Source organism: Canis lupus, chromosome 16 (assembly GCF_011100685.1).
Source record: "Canis lupus familiaris isolate Mischka breed German Shepherd chromosome 16, alternate assembly UU_Cfam_GSD_1.0, whole genome shotgun sequence".
NCBI classification, from domain to species: domain Eukaryota; kingdom Metazoa; phylum Chordata; class Mammalia; order Carnivora; family Canidae; genus Canis; species Canis lupus.
The window spans coordinates 37,546,200-37,569,835 of record NC_049237.1 but is presented as its reverse complement, the minus strand read 5'-3'; the positions used below and the strand labels follow the sequence as shown (position 1 = coordinate 37,569,835).

Genomic DNA, 23,636 nt, shown 5'->3' with positions numbered 1-23,636 from the left:
TCTATTTTTGTGTCAGTATCACACTTTTTTTATTATTGCAACCTTGTAGTATACCTTCAAATCCAGTATTGTGACACCTCCAGTTTTGTTCTTTTTCAAAATTGCTTTGGTTGTTCAGGGTCTTTTGTGGTTCCATACAAATTTTAGGATTATTTGTTCTAGTTTTGTGAAAAATGTTATGGTATTTTGATAGGGATTGCATTGAATCTGTAGATTGTCTTGGGTAGTATTGACATTTTAACAGTATTTGTTCTCCTAATCCATGAGCATGGAATATCTTCCCATTTCTTTGTGTCATCTTCAATTTCTTCCATCAATGTTTTATAGATTTCATATAGCACAGCTTTTTTACCTCCTCTGTTAAGTTTATTTCTAGGTATTTTATTCTTTTTGATACAATATAAATGGGACTCTTAATTTCTCTTTCTACTACTTCATTATTAGTGTATATTTCCATCTATACTTTTATCCAGACTACTAGTCAGTATTATATTACGTATTACCTTTATATATATGTTTATATATAATAAATTTATATATAAGTTTTTATATATAAATTTATTTTATTTGTATATATATATATATATCCAACAATTTCTGAATCATGTATGGAATTCAATTTAGTTCAGGGAAGTTTCAGTAAGTGATAAATCCCATTAAGAGTTCTGGTTAAATATGAGCGGTGGCCCTAGATATCTCCTATAGTTCAGAAGTCACAGAAAGGTCCCACAAGTGCAGAAGAGAAATATTCTACATTTTGTGATACAGATGTGACTTCCACATATGCCCTTAAGTCCTGCTGCTCCAGGTTGCACAGAACTAGGAGCCTGTTTTCGGTGTAAGGACCCAAGAAGAATAGTGTCACGTGTTGACACCTAAAGGGGCCAAGAATAGAGCTATCTAGTAGCAGTTGGTGACAGTCTCCAAATTAAAGGTTAGGTATGAGGATGATAGCTTCTGAACTGGGTTTTATAAAACTTAAAGGAAGTAGCTGACCAAAAACAAGGAAAAATATTTCTTTCAAAATAACACAGAAAATAATTATAAATAGTTCAAAATAAATAAAGGAGTAATAAACCTGAGGAAACAAGTTAATCTGACAGAATGAAGTGGAGGGGGCAGAGACAGACAACCTATGCTTCTTTGCATTATTTCAGAATAAATATATAGTTACTTTCTTATATCATGATAACAAACCCAACAATGAGAATACTTTACACTTAGGGAGCAGTTGAACAAGTACTATAATAATCCTCTTTTGTGCAGCATGCCATTGAATCATCACGAATATCCCTGAGATGTAGATATTAGTTTTACCCTCTTTTTTAGAGATGAGGGAACTGAGCTCAGAGAGTTCTAGAAACTTGTACAAAGTCACAGAGCCAATCAGTAGCAGTGAGGGACCCAGTATTTGTTCATATCCACCTCAAATTTTCTATTTTAGTCTTATGTCTTTAATTCATAATTAGATTATTTCTTTTAACAGCATATCTTTTTATTTCATTTAGTGCCACCACATCACGTAGTAAAGAGCTGTGCATTTGGTGGGTACATAGCATGTGTCTATTAACTGAGTTGCTAGAACTAGGCATAAGAGGATGAGAATCTCAGAGCACATGACTAATGGCCGGGCATTCCAGGAGGGGGTTGGGGAGAAGGTCATCATTAAAGCATTTTAAGGAAAACAGTGATATAGTAATTCATTTTATCAGGGCCAATTGCCTTTCTAGTGCCCATCAGATACAGAGAGGAGGAGGGTAGCACCAGCAGAAAACTATGACTCAGGCTAAAAAAATGAGGACATGGACAAATGAAAAAAAAAATCCATTATGAGGGATACTAGGAGGAGTAAAGGGCACACATTTAACACTGAGAAGCAGATGAATTGCTGGTTAACATTGTCCATCAAGAAAAATAATCAGCAATTCAGGGTCAATTGCTTTCTGAATAAGTCACTTATCTTGAGTATCATCTTTACCGAAAATAAGTCTACATGTCTATGGTGCTCCTTAATTGAGAACTTTCATTAATCAGAAAAAAAAAATAAAATAAAAATAAAACAAAAAACAAAAAACAAAGCCTCCTTGAATAATCAATATTTCTAAATGGCTACTATATGCAAATCACTGTACCAAAATATAAAAGAATCTTTTGAAGAACTCACAAATTGATTTTTGAAAAATTTGCAAATATCCAAGAAGGAAGAAATAATACAATTTTTCTAGTGAAATTTATGAACATATTCAGGTACTTCAGCAATGATTCTTCTTTCAGAATTACTAAGGTTGACATAAAATCAGATGTTTTAGAATACATACCTTGCAAATCACAAAAATAGAGTAACTTACAGCAAGAGTCACCAAGTAGGATTAATAAAGTACCAAAATTATATAAAACCATGTAAAAGGTAAAACAATTATACCAAAATAGTTCCTTAAATTAATGCATTTGGCATTGAACTTTCATAATTACAAGGTTGGGGAGGGAGACAGGACTTGTTAAATACTGAAAGGAATTTATAACATGAAAATGTATCTATCTGATATGTCATTTGCAAATATCTTCTCCCATTCTGTAGGTTGTCTTTTAGTTTTGTTGACTGTATCCTTTGCTGTGCAAAAGCTTTTTATCTTGATGAAGTCCCAATAGTTCATTTTTGCTTTTGTTTCTTTTGCCTTCGTGGATGTATCTTGCAAGAAGTTACTATGGCCGAGTTCAAAAAGGGTGTTGCCTGTGTTCTCCTCTAGGATTTTGATGGAATCTTGTCTCACATTTAGATCTTTCATCCATTTTGAGTTTATCTTTGTGTATGGTGAAAGAGAGTGGTCTAGTTTCATTCTTCTGCATGTGGATGTCCAATTTTCCCAGCACCATTTATTGAAGAGACTGTCTTTATTCCAGCGGATAGTCTTTCCTACTTTGTCGAATATTTGTTCACCATAAGTTGAGGGTCCACTTCATGATTCTCTATTCTGTTCCATTGATCTATGTGTCTGTTTTTGTGCCAGTACCACACTGTCTTGATGACCACAGCTTTGTAGTACAACCTGAAATCTGGCATTGTGATGCCCCCAGATATGGTTTTCTTTTTTAAAATTCCCCTGGCTATTCGGGGTCTTTTCTGATTCCACACAAATCTTAAAATAATTTGTTCTAACTCTCTGACATATCAGATAAAGGGCTAGTTTCCAAGATCTATAAAGAACTTATTAAACTCAACAGCAAAGAAACAAACAATCCAATCATGAAATGGGCAAAAGACATGAACAGAAATTTCACAGAGGAAGACATAGACATGGCCAACATGCATATGAGAAAATGCTCTGCATCACTTGCCATCAGGGAAATACAAATCAAAACCACAATGAGATACCACCTCACACCAGTGAGAATGGGGCAAATTAACAAGGCAGGAAACAACAAATATTGGAGAGGATGCGGAGAAAAGGGAACCCTCTTACACTGTTGGTGGGAATGTGAACTGGTGCAGCCACTCTGGAAAACTGTGTGGAGGTTCCTCAAACAGTTAAAAATATACATGCCCTACGACCCAGCAATTGCACTGTTGGGGATTTACCCCAAAGATACAAATGCAATGAAACGCCGGGACACCTGCACCCCGATGTTTATAGCAGCAATGGCCACGATAGCCAAACTGTGGAAGGAGCCTCGGTGTCCAACGAAAGTTGAATGGATAAAGAAGATGTGGTTTATGTATACAATGGAATATTACTCAGCCATTAGAAATGACAAATACCCACCATTTGCTTCAACGTGGATGGAACTGGAGGGTATTATGCTGAGTGAAATAAGTCAGTCGGAGAAGGACAAACATTATATGTTCTCATTCATGTGGGGAATATAAATAATAGTGAAAGGGAATATAAGGGAAGGGAGAAGAAATGTGTGGGAAATATCAGAAAGGGAGACAGAACGTAAAGACTGCTAACTCTGGGAAACGAACTAGGGGTGGTAGAAGGGGAGGAGGGCGGGGGGTGGGAGTGAATGGGTGACGGGCACTGGGGGTTATTCTGTATGTTGGTAAATTGAACACCAATAAAAAATAAATTAAAAAAAAAGAAAATGTATCTAAAGGATATTGAGCTCTCTCATGAATAATATTAAGTGATTTATTGGAAATACAGAAGCATTAAAATTAAGAGCATCTATAAATTCTGAGAAGAGTTAATTCAATGTGACACAGCCATGGATTTTTCTGTTTATCTAGCTTGCTAAAGAAATGTTGTCCCCCCACCCCCCAATAAAAAGGATTCCTCAATATGGCTGACAATTCCATTAAATAGGACATGTCAAATTCTTTTTGGAAGTAAGGATGCACAATTACATTTCTCAGGTAATTATACATACATTTATTTCACTTCACTTTGATATATATATATATATATATATCAATCTTCCTAACACATGTCTCTTCCACTGTAACTGAATTTCCTTTATCTTCCATTGAATGATTCAGAAGCTAAGTTTAATTGAAATCATAAATTCTAGGGGGTAAGACCTTGGTGACCTTTGACTTCATCAGTCTTAGGAATTAATGTATTGTAGACAGTGCTTTCAGAACCATATTCTACTCTAATCCCCAATTGGCCTACTTAAGGTCTATAACATCCAGTAAATCATTAATCCCTCTGGATCTCAACATCCTTATAGGCAAAATGACAGACAAAGAACTAGATCAGTGTTTCCCAGGGTTACATAGATTATTGGTAAACATCAGCTGACACAGGGATAATTATTTTAAATTTTAATAGTTATTTATTTTAATGTGTAGTATGAATAATACAACCAAAAATTCAAACCATAAATTCATGTGTTTTATTTTTGTTATTTAGAACAAGGCAAGAAAAATATTTATTTAAATATAATATTTAAATTTTATTAAATAAAAAATTTATAAGTGATATGTGTATGTAGTTAAAATTGAAAAGGTAGTATTAGAAGTAGTTTGGGAAACACACCTAAATGATACCTAAGTCCCCTCCACCATGAAGAGCCTATATATATATATATCATAAATTTTATATATATATAAAAATTCATGATAGACATATATATATAGAGAGAGAGAGAGGCAGAGACACAGGAGGAGGGAAAAGCAGGCTCCATGCCGGGAGCCCGACATGGGAGTCGATCCCGGGACTCCAGGATCACACTCTCGGCCAAAGGCAGGCGCTAAACCGCTGAGCCACCCAGGGATCCCAAGAGCCTATATTTTTAATAAAAGAATGGTGACTGTCAAAATGAGAGAAATACTTTGTAAATCAAAACAGGTGATATCAGTTGCCAATTAGACACAGCTTTTCAGTGAACTTCTTTGTTCAAGTGAGATGACATAGAAATCACTGACTAGTAACAGTATCACATACTGGCCTGATTTGAAAAGAGTTTTTAAATAAAGAGATGGGAAATAAACTCATTTTTCAACTTACCTTCTTTTCTTTTATGTTGTCTCCTATGTCTTCCCCAAAATGTGAAGCTCTAAACTCTTCCTGTTACCCATTGTGGCCACAATGGGCTCTTGCGCCCTCATTTGGGACAGAGGCTGCTCCATCACTGGAGGATGTTTTCCTGCAATTTCTAAGGACATGATTACCCATTTTGAAATCTGTCTGTAAAATATTTTTGTGGGAACAAAAGTGAATGTTTTTGAGGGGAAGGAATAAATTACTTTGCCACTGATTCTTGCCGTTTTAGAGGCAAATGAAGAGAATGCTTATAAAACAATAGAGAGGGGATCCCTGAGTGGCGCAGTGGTTTAGTGCCTGCCTTTGGCCCAGGGCATGATACTGGAGACCGAGGGATCGAATCCCATGTCGGGCTCCCGGTGCATGGAGCCTGCTTCTCCCTCTGCCTGTGTCTCTGCCTCTCTCTCTCTCTCTCTCTCTCTCTCTGTGTGTGTGTGACTATCATAAATAAATAAAAATTTAAAAAATAAAATAAATAAATAAATAAAACAATAGAGAGTACCTTAGCCATTTCTGTGTGAACATGTCTAATAAAATATGCAAAACAAGTGCTGCCTATAAAGAGAGAAAATACAAAATCAATTGTCATGCTTTGTTGTTTACTGCAGAACAATAACAACAGAAATCCCTTCCTAGAACACGAGTAGGATCCTTTCAGTCTAGCTTAAAGGCCCAGTGATTGGAAGATAGGCTTTCAAAGCGCCTTCTTAATGGTAGTTTTCTATGGTTCTGATTCCAAAGAACTAAGAGAGAAATAACTTATATAAGTGAGGGACATGGCATATTATGAAAATAGCACATTAAAGAGGAAAAATCATACTCCATTTCCAACTGAAATCATCAAGAAGAAATTAGATCAATAAATTGCCATTGTACAAAAATGAAGCCAGATATGACATCTATTACTTATGTGACAGCATGTTAGCAGCTTCTGTGTACTTGTTTAAGTTCTTAAAAGGTGTCCAGCTGAGGTCCCTCCTGTAAGTGTAGAAAGTCATTCTAGCAGCAGACCGAAAGAATCAACATATGTCTACAACATTTCCGGAAGGCATGTCAAAACCAGCATTTCCCGTAACCATGTTTCACGTCAAAAACATAAACAGACACACACACAGTCTAAGCTCCCACACACAGCTTTAAAAGACCTCATTAAGAGAAAGAGAATTATTTACTCCTCCTTTCCTAAAATGCTTTCTCTTTAATGGCTTTTTAAAATTCAATTATAAAACACCTTCACAGATCAACACAAATGAAAATCTTGACTTGTAGGGAACTACTGGAGGGTCAGTACAGCCATTAAAAAATATATATAAGATTGTTATCCTATCATTTGTATATTGAAAAGAAGAATAACAAGACACGAATGGTGTTTTTCTCTCATTTGGAAGTTATTAGTAGACTTCCCTTTGTTCCATTAAGAAATAAGAGAAGAAAATATGAAGTTACAGCGAACCCATATGGGCAGCAGGAAAATCCTATTTAATTGCTTTATTGCCAGAAATGTTAAATCACTTCCTGAGGATACAGTTCAAATGAAACATATGGTAACTATTAACAAAAACCCCTAATGAATTCAAAAATATGCTTTTTATAGGAGCTTTCTCATAAGCAATAGTCATACATGTTTCTTAAACTGTATATATGGATATGTGTTTGGTTCTTTAATTCCACAAATGTTTGATGAAACCTACTGTGTACCAGACTATAGAGCCACCTTGCATGGACTGTTTTGTTTCAAGCACAGAAATAGATACAACACTATGGAACCTGAAGATCTGAAGCCCAGGGCACCTGAGTGGCTCAGTGGTTGAGCATCTGCCTTTGGCTTAGGTCATGATCCCAGGATTCTTGAGTCCCGCATCAAGCTCCTTGTGGGGAGCCTGCTTCTCCTTCTGCCTATGTCTCTGCCTCTCTGTGTGTGTCTCTCATGAATAAATAAAATCTTAAAAAAAAAAAAAAAGACCTGAAGCCCAAATCCAGCCATGCCTCTTCTCTGAAGTCAAAGGCAAAAGACCAATCTTTAGACCAATACTCCTTCCGAAGGGTTCAGTGCCCAAGAAAACCATTCCATTTCTACCTGGATAGTTCTACTTATTTACTGTCTTCTCACTTCTTTTGATGTCACATCAGTGATGATGCTAATCCTTGCCATTGAGCATCCACTGTATGGAACTGTCCTGTCTTTCATGTATTCTTCAACTGGAAGAAACTTCCAGTTGTATTCCACAACTTGTATTCCACAAGGAAGGAACACTTGGCCAAGGGTTTCTATACATAGGATAATGTAAGGCATGTAATTTAGAAATCAACATATAGCTTTAATTAATTTAAAATGAAGTGTCAGCATTTTAAAAATTTACTTCTAAAACTTTTCTAGAGAGACAATTCTCCCTCAAATTCAAAGATAAACCAAAAAAAAAAAAAAAGCAACAACAACAAAAACAAAACAAAGATAAACCAGCTGAGAGACATTCAGCTGTTGACTGTGTGGTTTTACTTTGAAAGAGCAGTTATAAAATTCTGGGTGCATTAAACTTTGACTCTCCTACCTCCACATCATGCAATTATTTCATGAAAGTGAGCCTTGGAGGCTTAAAGCATCATACAGAATATAGTGATATTCTAAAGTAATAGGCACTGGCTCCGTGGAGGCTAAAATATTTTTGTTTTGTAGTACAACTCATTGTTTAACATTTTTATTAAATATTTACTTATATGTGTTTGCTATACACTTTGTAATCAAATAGAACAAAATATGGAAAAGACTTGTTGCTAGTCAACTTGTGATTTGGGGCAAGACATTCAATTCATCTTAAAATGCCTTTTTTTATAAGAAGAGATGGCTTATTTAGATAATTTATAAATACCTCATACAGATATTCCTGCACAGATATTTTGTGATCTCAGTCAATATTTTAGCATGGAATCTCTCCAAATTTTTCTTCTCCTTTGTTTTAAAAAGACTCTAATTAGTATTTTCAAACTAGTGTTAGTGACCTCAGAGGCCAGCATGCCAATGGTTGTGTCCTGGCTTCCATCACTGACTGTGGCCTCACATAAGTTACTTCCCTTTCCAGGACTCCATTGGTTATTCTAAGGATTCAGTGAGTTTATGCAGGCGAAAGCTGAAAACTGTACCTTGTACATATTCAGAACCTAGTAAATATTTTCTATTTTTTTCTGAGGCACTTTCTCCACGAACATCTTTTAACTGCTTATCACCAACCTTTACCAACATTTACAATCTTCTCAATGGAAGGGTTTTGGCTTTGTTTTATTATTTACTGGTCACAGAAGAGAAAATTTAATCTGAAAGACCTCATCTCCAGGCAGGGAGGAAATCTAGGGGCTAAGCTTAAAATATAACACACAGTGTGAATTTAAGTCCTTTTTTTTTTTTTTTTTTTTTTTTTTAGAGAGAGAGAGAGAATGCACACAAGAGGGAGGTTGGGGGGAAGGAGAGAGAGAATCCTAAACAGTCTTCATGTTCAGCATGGAGTCTGTTGGGGGCTCTCAATATCACGCCCTGAGACCATGACCTCAGCCAAAATCAAGGGCCGGATGCTCAACTGACTGAGCCACCCAGGCGCCCCAAATGTAAGTTCATTTTTAAACCCCTCTCAAAAAAGATACATAAGAAGTAAACAAATATCACTAACACTGTGTGGTAATTTTTCTGTAAAGGGGGAAACAGTTTTTCTAAACTGTAGAATCACAGCAGTTCTTCCTGAAAGAAAGAAAAAATAGATGACCCAGCTATAAATGAAAGGATGCTGAAGGAGATACCTAGAGCCTATGCAATCCCTTCAATGTCCTGGTCTCTGGACATGACTTTCCACCCTGCCATGTACTCACCTGATACTCTTCCTCACAGCTGCACATTTGCCAGGATGCAGAGTCAGCATTCACACTCAGAGAACAAGAAGTAAACAACTAAATGTAGATAGAGATTGAGTCAAAATATACTTTCACTATGGATTAATATTGCCAAAATAAAAGCCCCCTCTATTTTTACCCAGAGAGATATTTGCCCCTTATTTGGAAATTGTATCAACCTCCAAATTCCCTAAGTTCCAAAGGTCAGGGTCTCAGCAGTAATCAATATCTCACAAAGATACATAGATATCTCGATATTTGATATTTCTGGAAATGAAGATTGATGCTATTCTATTTCCGTAGGCGTATCTGCAACCTAGGTGCATGTGAAATTTCCTCTCTCTTCCTCCCTCCCTTTCTCTCTCTCTGTCTCTCTCTTTCACACACACACACACACACACACACACACACATGCACATACATGCATGTACAACAAAATTAATTATCCATTTAAGTCTACTTTTCTTACCCCAACTCTGAGGACTTTGTCCCGAAAGAGAAGGAGACATGTCAGTTGTAGATATTTTGTTTGGTCAGTGGTTTTGGGTAGAAGGTATCAAATCCCAGTGGCTCAGATGTATTGAAGTCTTCCAATACAAGTTAATACCCTCATGTGCATGATATTGTATACATGAATAACTCAGGTGAATGGGAAACAGAAATTCAACTTCCTTAATTTGTTTTAGAATATCCACTGAGAGTAGAACTAGACATTTATACGTTAAACTCTTTTGTAAACATCTCCTGAACTCTAATTTTTAAACAATGGTAGTGATAGATGATAGTTGCTGGGAATGGAACTTCTAGAACACTCCTATTAATAAATTGACCCATTGGCCTAGAGCCCATAGAAACAAATAGTAACAGCAGTTACCTTTTCCTGAAGACCTCAAATGCTTTATCAAAGCTACCACAGTTGGTCCTTTAAGCAACCTTAAGAAGTAGATGTGATTGTCCCCATCTAATAAAGGAGGAATCTGAGCCTCAAAGAGATAGGGCAGAGATTTGAAATGCACAGAAACTCACCAGACAATTTACTTTTTCTGTCTTCCAAAACAGGACAAAGAAATTGAACTAAAAAATTCTACCCAAATTCAAAGAATGTCTTTGGTTTCATTTATTGCCAATATGTTTTTAGGGTTAATATGTGTTTTCAGGGAAGAAAATAATTACATGATTAACAATTATTATACCTGCGTCTGATAACATTCCTGATAGTTCCTCAACTTTCATTTTTCTTTTACTTTTCTTTTAAGCTTTATTGAGGTATAATTGACAAAATTGTAAGATATTTAAAGTTTTCTATCACAATAATTGGAATACATATACATTGTGAAAGGATTTCCACTTAATTACCACATTCATCACTTCTCATCTTTTTTTTTTGTAAAAACACAAGTTCTACTCTCATAGCAAATTTTAATTATACAGTACAGTGTTATTAACTATAGTCACCGTGTTATACATTTGATCCTCAGTCCTTGTTCATCTTACAACTGAAAGTTTATATACCCTTTTACCAAATCTTTCTTATTTATCCAGACCCTCACAACATTTCTACTCTCTGATTCTAGAAGTTTCACTTTTTCTTTTCTTTTTTCTTTTCTTTTCTTTTCTTTTCTTTTCTTTTCTTTTTTTCTCTTTTTTTTTTTTTTTTTTTTTTTTTTTTACATTCCACATATAAAGGATACCATACAGCATTTGTCTTTCTCTGTCTGGCTTATTTCACTTAGCATAATGCCCTCAAGGTTTATGTGATTGCAAATGGCAAGATTTTCTTCTTTCTCATTCCTGAATAATATTCTATTGTGTATATACCACATCTTCTTTTGCATTCATTCATTGAAGGACATTTATTTAGGCTGTTACCATATCTTGGCTTCTCTCAACAATGCTGCAATGAATATGCAAGCACAGCTATCTCTTTGATACCCTCTTTTCATTTCCTATGGGTATATAACCAGAAGTTTGGTTGCTGGATCATACAGTAGTTCTTTTTTTTTTTTTTTTTTTTTTTTTTGAGGAAATTTCATGCTGTTTTCCACAATGGCTGTGCAGTTTACACTCCCACCAACAGTGCACAAGGGTTTCCTTTCCTTCACACCCTTGCCAACACTTATTTTGTGACTTTTTCTTGATTACTATTTTAACAGTTGGGAGGTAATATCTCATTGTGATTTTAATCTACATTTCCCTGATGATTAGTGATGTTGAGCACCTCTTCATGTACTTATTGGCCATTTGTATACTTTCTATGGAAAGATGTCTATTCAGTTTTTGTGCCCACTCATTTTTCTACTCTTGGGTTCTATTTAATTTTTGCTCCATTTATGGTAGTTCATTTTGTTCCTGATAATGTTTTGGTGTTTCTTTCTAATAATAACAATTCTGTGACTTCTTTTTTTTTTTTTTTTTCAGACTATTCCAGGCATTTCAGACAAGGAAAAGGCTGGTAAGTGGACATTTGGTTATGTTTTTCATCATATTCTAGAATAAAATTCCATCTTTGTGTAGACATTTCATTAAATATCAAAAGTGTATATAGCTATTTAGCAGTATCATGGGAGATTAATAGGGACTGATGAGAAACATGGAAATGCGAAAAATTAGACTTGGATTGGTGGTTTCAGGTGCTTTTAAAAAAATCTTTTGAGCTTCCTCAATACTGTTTTAGGTTTTATGTATAATAATAATAATAATAATAATAATAATCTTTTTAAAAAACAGATCGAAGATATATTACCAAACTTGAAACATAGAACTTAGAAATTAGATATTTGTGATTTTTAAGAGCTGCATTCAAAGTTTATAGTGTCATCTAAAAGATAACATGATTTAAATGACTTTACCCATCAAACTTAATGATTAAAACATTAGTTTTAGATTATTTTTATATGGAGAATACTCTCTTTCTAGTTCAGTGATCTTACTTTCACTGCTAGGTGGTTTTCACACAAAAGTTTTCATAGTTTATATGCTTCTATGAGCTAAACTTTTCTCTCATGTTTAGGCTGTGTCTGATTTCTTTACTCTAATATGTTGAAAAGTAGCCTTCAGAACAAAAGAAAAATATTGAACTGGCATCTTGTGTCAGTTCAAGAGAAAAACTGTTCAATTTAACAAGGCAGTGGTATTATATGGATTAGTAGCATGTAGTAACTGAATCCCAATTATAGTCCCAGTGCTCTAATACCAAAAATAGATGTATTCACTGTCTAGTTGGGACCAGAAATAAATGGTTAAGTAACATTTGCATCACAAAGAGAAAAAAACTTAGCCAAAGTCATGCTTTATCTTGGGTTGTGACATTCTCTGTAATTTCCAAGAGTAGCTGCAATTTAAACAAAGTATATAACAGAGCAAAGCTGTCATCTTATTCCAGAACGTCAGCAAATTCTTTCATACCCCAAGGAGAAAATTAAGATGTGAATTCTTGGCTGGTGGGGAAGGGGAAGAAGGGATAGAAATGCTACTGCTTGGGGGAATGGAGAGGCAGAAATATCTTTAAATGATTTCCGTTTGATAGGGAGAGGACCTTCAATTTTTCAAGCTTCTCAAATATTTTAAAGATATGTTTATAAAAACAAAGAACTAACTAAACAAAAAGTGTAACTATAATGTAACTACCGCATTTTATCGTAATTCAACTGCAAGAAACAAAAACAAGACATTGTTACTTTTCAATGCTCTATTTGGGTCATTTCTATAATGATGGGGCATGAATGAAAAAAGCTGATAAATTCCATTCAAAGAGATGGAATCTCTTTGAAAGTAGGATCTACCAGTTGATACAAATGACCTACCCAGGTCTCAGATGCTTAACCCAGATGGACTGATTTGAATAGAACCTGGCTTCTGTGTATTAAATCATTAGAGTGATAGAATGTACTCCACCATGGAGTTTGATATGGATTTCTTAAGAATGTACTGATTAGCTTAGAAGGAAATGTAATTTTGTTTGATAGTATAAGAAATAAATGATTTTTTTAAAATCAGTGAATTTATGTGTCAAGATAAAGGCTTGTGTTTGAATATTTTGTTAATAATGGTAAAGGATTTGACAATTAAAACAGAATATGACTTATTTCAAGTTTTAAAGGACCATAACAGACTAAGCAAACTAATTCTTATATTTCTAAACTTTATTATGACCCTATTTAAAATATTTTCAGTATTATATACAAATATGAATCTCTTTATTCCTCTTTATGAATCTTGGATTTTAAGCTCGGCAAGACAGAAGAGTGGCAATGAAGAGAGAGTACCTACTCAATCTTCTGAGGGTTAATTGAGCTCTTAAATAGGATTAAGCTTCATTCCCGCCCCTAAGGCCTGTTATTTTTTTTCTGTCTTGTTAAATGAATGTAGCCTATTGTTCCATATTAAGAAAGTCTATTTTTAATCTGTGTGACCTCTCATCCAAGCCAACTGGAACCAATCCCACCAGGCCTTGTGAAGCTCTAAAAAAAATCATTTTGGGTACATTCCATTAATAATTCTTGAGATACAGTTGTGTGGTTGTTTCTGTGTATGCTTTAAGTAGACATCTTCTATTCTGATCCATGTTGCTATATAAATACATCCTGGTGGAATTAATCCTGCTGCTCATCTTCCACCTTGTGATGACAAAAATTTCCAAGGAGAGGCACTTTGAAAGAGCCTCCCATTGGTTCGTTATTCCAGAAATATACGTATTGAACAGCAACATATTCTAGGCATCTTATTAGGTTATATCAAGGAAGCAGTTTACCAATAAGGCATGTTCCTTGCCCTGAAGGAACTCAATCTCTAGTCAAGAATAATCCATTGGCCCAGCATCTACCTTTTCTTCTTCTAAATTGAGAATTTCTTAAACCACCTTATTCAGAAAGTTCCCAGGAAAAGAATCAAAGTATTAAAATGTACATTCTCATGATCTGAAATAGAATCCAATTAATTTGCTTTAAAAAATCATAATCACATAGTAATGTATAATCATATCCAACATATAGTATTTTCATATAACCTCCTCCATGCCACCAGCAACTGTATGCCCCTAAAGAATGGGCCCAATGCCTTTGGTATATTCTCTAGCACATCTGCTTCCTATCTGTGTGGCCTTAAGCAAGTTACTTAACCTCCTCATTTTCTCATTTCTAGAGTATAAATAAAGAAGCTGCCATGTTGTTGTTGTAAGGCAACAATGCTTGGCACAAAATAGGCCCTAAAAAATGGTAGCTGTTTTTTATGATAATTGGTTGTGCTTATAATTACCATGTGTACAAGCCAAATAGAATCTAGCTGTGTTACTGCTGCCCATGTCTGCTCTAAGAGCTCTTAAATGCTTCCTCGGGGCACCAATTAACAGTTAAGCAGCCGTCCATGTGGAAAAAAGAGATCACTTTCTCTGTAAGCCTCTGAGTAAGTTAATTCAGACAGAAGTTATCATAGCATAGGCAGAGTTGGTCGTATTTTAACCTCTCATTAGAAAGTCCTGTCTCTATTAGGGTGAAATTCTCTCTTGTGAACAGATAATCTTCAGTTTTCACAAACAATTAGTCTATGAGAAATGTATACCCTGCATCCTCTCTTCCTATGACTACATTATCCACTGCATCCTTAATCCCGGGGTAATTGGATCCTATCTTCCCAGCTCCCATCCTCACTCCCTCACCCCCTGTACACAATGCTGTCAACACTGCCTTCTAATCAACCATCATCCCTTCTCCCTGCCATTGCATTAATGGAGCCCTCCACTTCCCACTGGACTTTCACAACAGCAACCAGAACTGCTTTCCCTGCCTCGACCTGTCATTACATCAGTCCACTCTCTAACGGTCACCAGAGTGATGTTTGAAAAGCACCACCTGGTCATATCAATTCCTGCCTGAACATTTTCTTTGTCTCCCTGCTCTCCACAGGCTAAGGTCAAACTTCCTGCATGATACCTGGCCATTTGTAATCTGGTAGTAGTATAATTTATCATACTAGATATGCCCTTTTTGTCACTGAGATCCACTGCTTCTTCCCAGCTCTGTGCCCTGGAGGCTTGACTAGTGTGGACAGAATCAGTGGGCTGCCCACCTTTTTATCTTCCCTATTTCACCAATGAGGAGCTGGAGGTAACTGGGAGGAAAATAAGGCAGGGCATGACAGTGGGACTGTGAGGTTGGGTAGTTAGTTCCCATCTCTTTCCCAAGGAATCACTGCTGGCTTCTCTTAGGTGACCCTTTCCACCCAACTTAGCAGGTGCTGAAAATCATTCTCCTCTTGCCCTTCTGGCTTCCCTAATCTTTATAAATAGTTCTGTTACCAAGCTTTCCTCAGTTTACCCAATATACCATCTGTTTCCTGCTAGGAGTCTCTCCAATATATCTACCAGTATTTTCTCTTATTTCTCTTCTCTTGTGTTGGTTTGCTGGTTTGTTCATCCAACTTTAGCCTCTTCATTCAGTTATAGAAACTTTTCCATTAGTATCAAGTTTCTACTTTTGCCTGGATCATGCAATCACCTTTCAAAAAAATACGGATGATAGGCAGAGATAGAGAAAGAGAGAAATGGTTTATTCTGGGGGAAAAGAGGATATGGACCATGTTTCTCTTCATCTTCAATGAATATAGTTTCATTTAATTGCATGGGAGAAAAAAATTCTACATTTATGATTTAGAATCACCCTCTATAGATGTATATAAATTAGAAAATTAGCATTGCATTTTAGTCACCAAAATATGACTCTCTGAGCATATTTGAAAAGTAGTAATATTGAGTAATATGAAATCTCTCATTCTAAAATAAAATCACAGAACACCTTGCAAATTTTGTCAGAATGCATGGCAGCTCTGGAAAATAGACCATAATTATTGCCAAAAATGGCAAATTTTTTGCCTTGCATATCTTGAAAATTATACTTGTTTTATTAGATCAAATATTAGATCCAAATTTATTATATCTCCTTAATGATTTCCCAGGCAGAGTTAGTCATGGATTTTTCTGTGCTCCTAGAAATCTCTATAGGTTTGTTACAGCAATCTTTATCATCTTGCTTTGTTGTATGTCCTCATCTCTAGGCCATGAACTTTCCTAGATAAGGAATATTGTCTTTGTGTGCCCTATAATTAAAACAGCTGATAAGCACATAGTGAGTGTTCTGTAAATACATGCTAACCAATAAATTATAATTACAAAGATGCTTTAGCTTCAATCTTGATGATTTAATGTTGATATGGTTCTAAAAATTTATTTAACTGCCCCTACCACTCAGTACTCCTACTACCCCCACAACTGCCAAATATTTCAACTGGATAATTAATTAATGGTGTTATTTGGGGATCTATCCCACACAAATATGTAAAGGGCACCATTGAGAAAAATGACTTAGAATGTGACTTTGGTTGCATTCCTTGGTCATTTTTCTTAGAATGTTTGTATTCCTGCCTCTAGGTTAGTTCATTGGCAAGAAAATGTTAAAATCAAGATAATGAATAATTGTAGCCTGAAACACTCGTGAAAGATAGCTTTCAGAACCATATAACAGATTCACAGTCTCTCTAAACTTTGTGTTGTGGCTACTAAGGCAGAGCATAGAAATCAAACACTTCTTTGTGACAAATATGTGAGGGGGAAAAAATCAGGGTTTTTCATAATTTCATTCCAAGTTCTTGTAAACATACCAATAACAAAGCCCAGATTTGGTGCCTTTTGGTATTAATTTTCTTGACTGCCTTTGATCACTGAGAAGGGGAATACAGACAACAACAACAGCAGAAAAGAGCTAAAATGCAAAGATGTGCTCCCCTTTCCAATCTCACTATCATTGCTTGATACAGACTCATCCCTGTGATGTATTCCACTCTAAGTCATGTTTCAATATCTACTGATATTGAGATTTAATGAAAGAATAAAAATAGGTCTGCTGTATTTCAGTTTTCCTTTGAAAGACTGCTCTATGTCATATCTCTAGATCACACTAGTTTTAGTGCTGTCTCACTAGGCTGTAAGCACCTTGGAAGACAGAATTTTGTTTTATTCAACTCATACTCCCTATGCCTGATGTTAGGGTAGTTCCTGGATGTTTGGTAAATAAGCGAATAAATAAAATCCTTTTTTCAAAAAAAAGCAGCAAATGCTTTACTCCATATGCATAATACTCCTAGAGCCAAAAGCAAAATCGTATCATTCTATTCTAAGTGAAGCATTTTCTGGGACTGTAAAGACCCCAAGCTGTTTAAAAGGGTTCGGCAGGAAAAAAAAAGGGGGGGGGGGAGATTCGGCAGGATCTGAAAATTGTCTTTATCTGACCAGGCAGGGCTTTGGCCAACATTCCAAATTCTTTATTCCCTTTAACTCTCCAAAAATGAATTTCATTATTTTTATACTAGTAGCTTATAAATACTCACTTGCTTCACTTTTCTTAGTATTATGGTTTCTGCTTGCCTGCTTTTTTATGAGGAAGGAATTTAGGGTATGCCCACACATAACCTCTCAGTTTCTCTGAAACCTAATGTAAACTAATCCATGAAAAGTTGGCTGTGGTCGACTGGGCTGTTGAGAGGAAACACATTAGCTTTCAGGTATCAAGGAATTCATGAAAAATATAAGTAAACTATTCTTAAATGCCAAAAATCTTGAATTCATAGGATATTTTTCAATACAAATAACTTTCTGAATCTGCTTCTAAATGTTCTGTTGGTATTTCATTTATTACCAGGTAGGAAAATAAATCTACTGTATCACCAGAACCAATCAAACATATTTCCTTTTCTACCCAATCATATTTCAAGTGACACGAGTACATGATAATTCTCTTTAATGAGTTCCAATTTGAACCATTTTTCTTCTACTTGGCAAGGTCTTCCCCAGGTCTCTATAGCCAAAGGCAGCTATATCTTTCTATGGCATATCGTGATACTTGTGATGTATTTCTGTTCATGAATTATCTTCCATATCACACTGTAAGCTCTTAAAGGCCTAAACCCCTCAATTTCATGTTTGTCACCCCACATCCAGTGTAGTGTCCTTGCACAAGCAGATGCCCAAGAAAGATGGAATCAATCTATTTATTTGACATACCCAGCAACTCCTCCAGGCGCTACATTAATCTCCAGCTTATCAATAACAATAACTTTTCACATTTGATGAGCTTAAAATTTCTTCCTCCAAAAAGTCTTGTGCATATTTTGCTCCCTACTTTATCCCTTGAAAGAATGGCTATCAGGACTGTGAAGGAGTAGCTAGGAACTACCAGCCCAGGCTAATGACACAATTTTTCATTTTGGTATTTTAATTGACATTGACTTTTTTTATCCCTAGAAAAATTAATTTGTCATTTCTGATCTTCCCTGAAGAATAATTTATTAAAAGGCCCCTTTGCATTAGTTGTATTTTATAGAGCAATAGAACTTTCATTTAGTTTGAAAATTATATCTGATCATTTTTTAGATGCTCTCAAATATTTATCTTTATACAGTTTGCAATGCACAATTTGCAGTTCAGTTACTTTTATTAATAATACGAATATAAACACATATACTCACAAGATAACTGTACATTGACTCTGCTTTCTTCAAAGAGGTCCACTGACTTTGGAAAGGTAAATATGGCAAAGTATTACTTCGACCTTCTGAGTATGAAGTGACCTACAAACTCTACTGGTAGGACTTTGCTTTCCTTTTCTTATTGAACCTCACTTGATTTGAAGGACTTTGATTTGTTTTTCTATGGACAAAAGTTTAAGATCATCTTACAGATGGATTTATAAGCATTTCTATTATAAACTAAAAATATGATTTTGAGACGTGGTTTATCTTAAGTAGGAAATCCAAGATAGTTATTAACAACCATAACAAATTTATTGATGCCCAAGATAAGGCTGGTGCCCATTTTGTTGTATGAAGGCTGTGCAGAACACAAGTCTGGCTATGTCAGAATGGACCATGGATTTAAGAAAGTATTTTGTCCTGATTACTGTAATCAGGTAAAAGAGATCTTATAAATTCTATAAGTCAAATTTAAGCAAAATGATCTCCCAAAGCCCTTGTTTGCCCACCACAATGTGGTTTTGGCTTTGGCTTTAAGATCTTTCTAACCAGAAGACACATTCCAGTGACTCCCAACTGCTAATGTTATAAACTTCTTAATATAATAATCAATTCTTTCTTATGGATTTAAGCAAATACAAAAAGGATAATAGTACAGTTTTCACTTTAGTTTATCTGCCTTTTTAAGTCTATGGTCTTCTTGGATATATTTACCCAAATGTTTTCCCCACTGTGCGCTGATCTCCTACATTTTCCCTGCATCAGTGTAATCTCAGCCTCCTAGAAGGTTTTTGACTTAACGTTTGTCAAATGAATGGTTGAATAAATGATAATAGCAAGTGTTTACTCTGCCTGCACTTTTCTGAGCACTTTATATATATGAGCTCAATAAATCCTCTAGCAACCTTATAAGGTTAAGTGTTACTATTTTCCACATTATAGAGATGAGGAACCTGAGACTCAGAGGTTTCCTAAAATACCCAAAGTCATACTTTGTTCAATGCAAGACTCAAAGCAAGCAACACAGACTAGAATGCATGCTCCTAACTACTATGCTGTGTGTAGTGGTTAAATGCCAAGACTCCTCAGGCTGATGAACAAATTTTCCATGATCTGACCCTGGCCTTCCTTCCTAACCTTATCTCCCATCCTCTTCTAACATGTACCTTCCGCTGTAACCATGGTAGCAACACTTTTTGCCTAAATTTGCTTCTACATAACTTGACCTTTGATCCTCCTGTTTCCTTTCAGAAATTAACTCCCTCGGCTCCCAAGGTCTCATTTAGGTCTCACCTTCACCATGAAGTCTCTATGACAACTTCTGCTCATATTAATTTCCTACTTTTTGAAATAATGCCATTTTCATGTTTAATGATATGTGGGTTGTCATTGTGTGTTGAGTGATTTCTTTGTCTCAGCATTGCCTCCAGTAGTCTTAAACATCTTATTAAAAGTCATTAAGTATAGCATTGTACACTTAAAAGGGTTTATTTTAATAAATAAACTGTTTTGGGGGGAATAATTTTAGATTAGTGGAAAGTAATCTCCTTTAGTGGAAAAGTAGAAAAATTTAGTGGAAAGTAGAGTTCAAACATATGACATTCTTTTAAGGGCAAAGCTATGGATATGGTTAAAAGTTCAGGGGGTTGCAGGTAGGGAGGCATGAATTGATGAAGCACAGAGGATTTAGGGTCAAGGAAACTATTCTGTGTGATACTACAATGGTACAGCATGTGGGCTTTTCAGTTGGTGTCTTTCACTTAGTATCATTTAAGGTTCCTCCATGCCTTTTCATTATTTGACAGCTCATTTCTTTTTAGCAACTAAGTAATACTTCATTATATAGATATACCTCAGTTTAAAGAGCTTATTTAATACATTCTTAGTGTAAACACTTTTTAAAAACTCATTAATCATAAAATAATTGCACACTCCACTTATATTTTTGTCTTTAGGCAAAAAGTAATTCTATTCTTTTAGTCATTGATTTCAATTACTTCATTTCTTTCCTGTGGAATTTCTTCAGGTTTTCAAATGAAAAATACTACCACTCAATATATGTATTACAACAGCTGTTATTTGTTGTGTACCTAACATGTAGTTTCTGAGAAGAGAGCTAGACCCTCCTAATACTAAGCTACATGGTACATGAATCCCTTGGGCTCCAAAGCTGATGTTTTATCTACCTCTTTATGCCTAATATCACCATTTTTCCACCTCTAATGGTCTAACGAAAGTATGAGTTCACATAATTTATATGATCTACATATTCCTGTCCTTATGCCTTTGCTTCCAAAGTTTACTGCCCCCAAAATACTCTTCTATTCTTTTTCTCCAAACCATACTTTTCCTTTAAGGACTCATTTGAATGCCACTTTTTCCACCACGCCTCCTCTGACTGCTCTACTCTTCAGTTAATTCTTCCTTTGAATCAGACAAGTTTCACTGCTCCTAGGTCACAAGGAACATCCTAGGTCCATGTGACCACCTATCCTAACTCATGCAAAGTCCACTGGACAAGAGACAGGCAAGTAGGGGTTGGGGAGGGACACACTTGACTCAAGGTCAGAGAAGAGATGGGCAGACCAATGGACAATCTCTTTCTGTCTTTCTGCCTCTCTCTCTCTCTCTCTCTCTCTCTGTTAAATTATGAGCTGAAGAAATAGTCAACCTACAATAGGTGTTTTGGTGAAAAGTTCACATGGACTGTGAGATAAAGTAACAGAGGAAACCACCTTGCAAAAAAGAGAATAATGGCAGAGTTGGGCTAAGACAGAGAAGTGCAGAACAATGCAAACTAGAGAAAGAAATGAAAAAAGTAGCTTCTTTCATTCCAGATGACTCCCTAGGTGCCAACTTCAATTCTTAGAAGGTCTATGTCCCATATCTGCAGAATATTTCTGTATTCTCATGCCTCCTCAGGCTTTTAGTTGGACTAAACATAAATTAGTTCCTTACACTCAGATAATTAGACATCTTTCTTCAAATTCAGATTGCATGTACAATTAGTATCAAAAATTGTCTATTATTTAATTTTACCCAATGTCTTACATCATTCTCTGCTTCTTACATATGTGTCCCGTCCCCTAAAATATGCTATAAGCAGCCTCAATGAAAAGCCATCACATATTTTTGTTTAGTTTTAATCTATAAGACCTACCATCAACTAAGTATATAGTGAATGTTCAATAAAATTTTAACTTTTCACAGCTATACTGCCTTTTTAGTCTACAGAGCTATCTTACTACTTCATAATTACCTGCAACCCATAGAACCTTTCCTAGCTCTTTTAGCTATACTCACCTACATCAGCACCATCTTATCTTGTATTTATGAGATTCATGGATTTTCTCTTTCCTCCTGACCAAATAAATTATCTCCTTTTTAAAACCACTCAACTTTATCCTGAACACGCCATTTGGCTTTTGATTTGCATTGTAATGTGTTTGAGTCAAGTGCTGATACCCTCAACAATTTATGTTCAATAGACTATATCACATTCTCCCATTCCACTAAACACAGTAAGATATTAAATAATAATAGCTAACATTGTAAAACCAAAAGAAGGAAGAATAAACAAATAATTGAGGGGGAGACACTTGGTACATTTTTTTAAATAAAGTATCTTTATGAGAAAAAAATCAGAATTCTCCTAGATATATCTATATTCTATGACTTAGTATTTTTTAATTTAAAAAAATTACCCACATGGTGGGTATTTCAGTGATGTTTCTTCCCCTGAGACCCTAATGGCTATATTCTAGCTACAATGATAAAGAAATTAGCTTTCATTTTTTCAAAGAAAGATCAGCTAGGTGACTCAAAGGGGAACATGAGGCTTTTCTTCTTTTATAACTATAGTGAAGTGGGAAGCTGGCTTGTTTATTATATACAGAAACTTTCATCATTTTGTAATATTTTTGAGCACCAAATTTGGGGGCCTTTAAAAAAGTCATCTCTGTCTAACTTGTGACCCTGACACTGAGATGGCACTCATCATTCTGCAGCTAATCAAGAACCATCCCCCCAGATGGTCCAGGACAACAGAACATAAACAGAACAGTGACCCCTCATCCTCACATGCAGGCAGCACCCTGGCCTTTTTGTGATGCAGACAAGAGGACCGTGATGTAGAGATGTTATAAACGTCTTTCCAAATGGAGAAATTCTGACACACATACAAATATCTTCAGGCATTCCAAAAGCATTCCCATCTACAATGTAAGCTTAGTTTTGAAAAATAACCACAGATCACAGATATCAAGACATTTTCCTAAAGGAAACACGATATAAAATTTCAGCAAAGTAGGTTTAGTTAGATTACAGATAGAAGTTAAAAGGAAGCCATAGTTCCTTTTTTTTTTTTTTTTTTTTTCCTGGTAGAACCTCAGTAAGCCAAGCTAACAGCACTGATCCATAGAAAGAATTCCACATCTGGAAAATCTTTGCTCCATCTGTGGTAGGTTTTCAGCCTTTTGCTCTTTCTCTTCCATTTCCCGTGACTTCAGCTTACCTCTCTTTTGTTTTCTTTAGTTAAATTATTCAACCCTTAGGGGTTTCAGGGTTTTATTTTGTTTTGTTTTATTTTGTTTTGTTTTTAGGAGGAAGGAGAGCAAGAGAATACCTCACACTGTCTTCGTGATTTTCTAGAATTTAGTCTCACTTCTATTTCTTGAAGTGTCTACATAAGTAATCTAGACAGTAAAAAATACAAATGTCTTTTCAACTCTGGAATTATATGTTAGAAATGCATTAGGT

At 35.4% G+C, this 23,636-nt stretch overlaps 1 protein-coding gene across 1 annotated transcript in view; it reads left to right on the top strand.

Moving 5' to 3' along the window:
• Positions 1-23,636, top strand: part of DLC1 (DLC1 Rho GTPase activating protein) — a 411,515-nt gene that overhangs the window by 194,111 nt on the left and 193,768 nt on the right. The window contains 1 exon segment of the mRNA NM_001313797.1: positions 11,781-11,814. Coding sequence (NP_001300726.1) covers positions 11,781-11,814 — 34 coding nt within the window.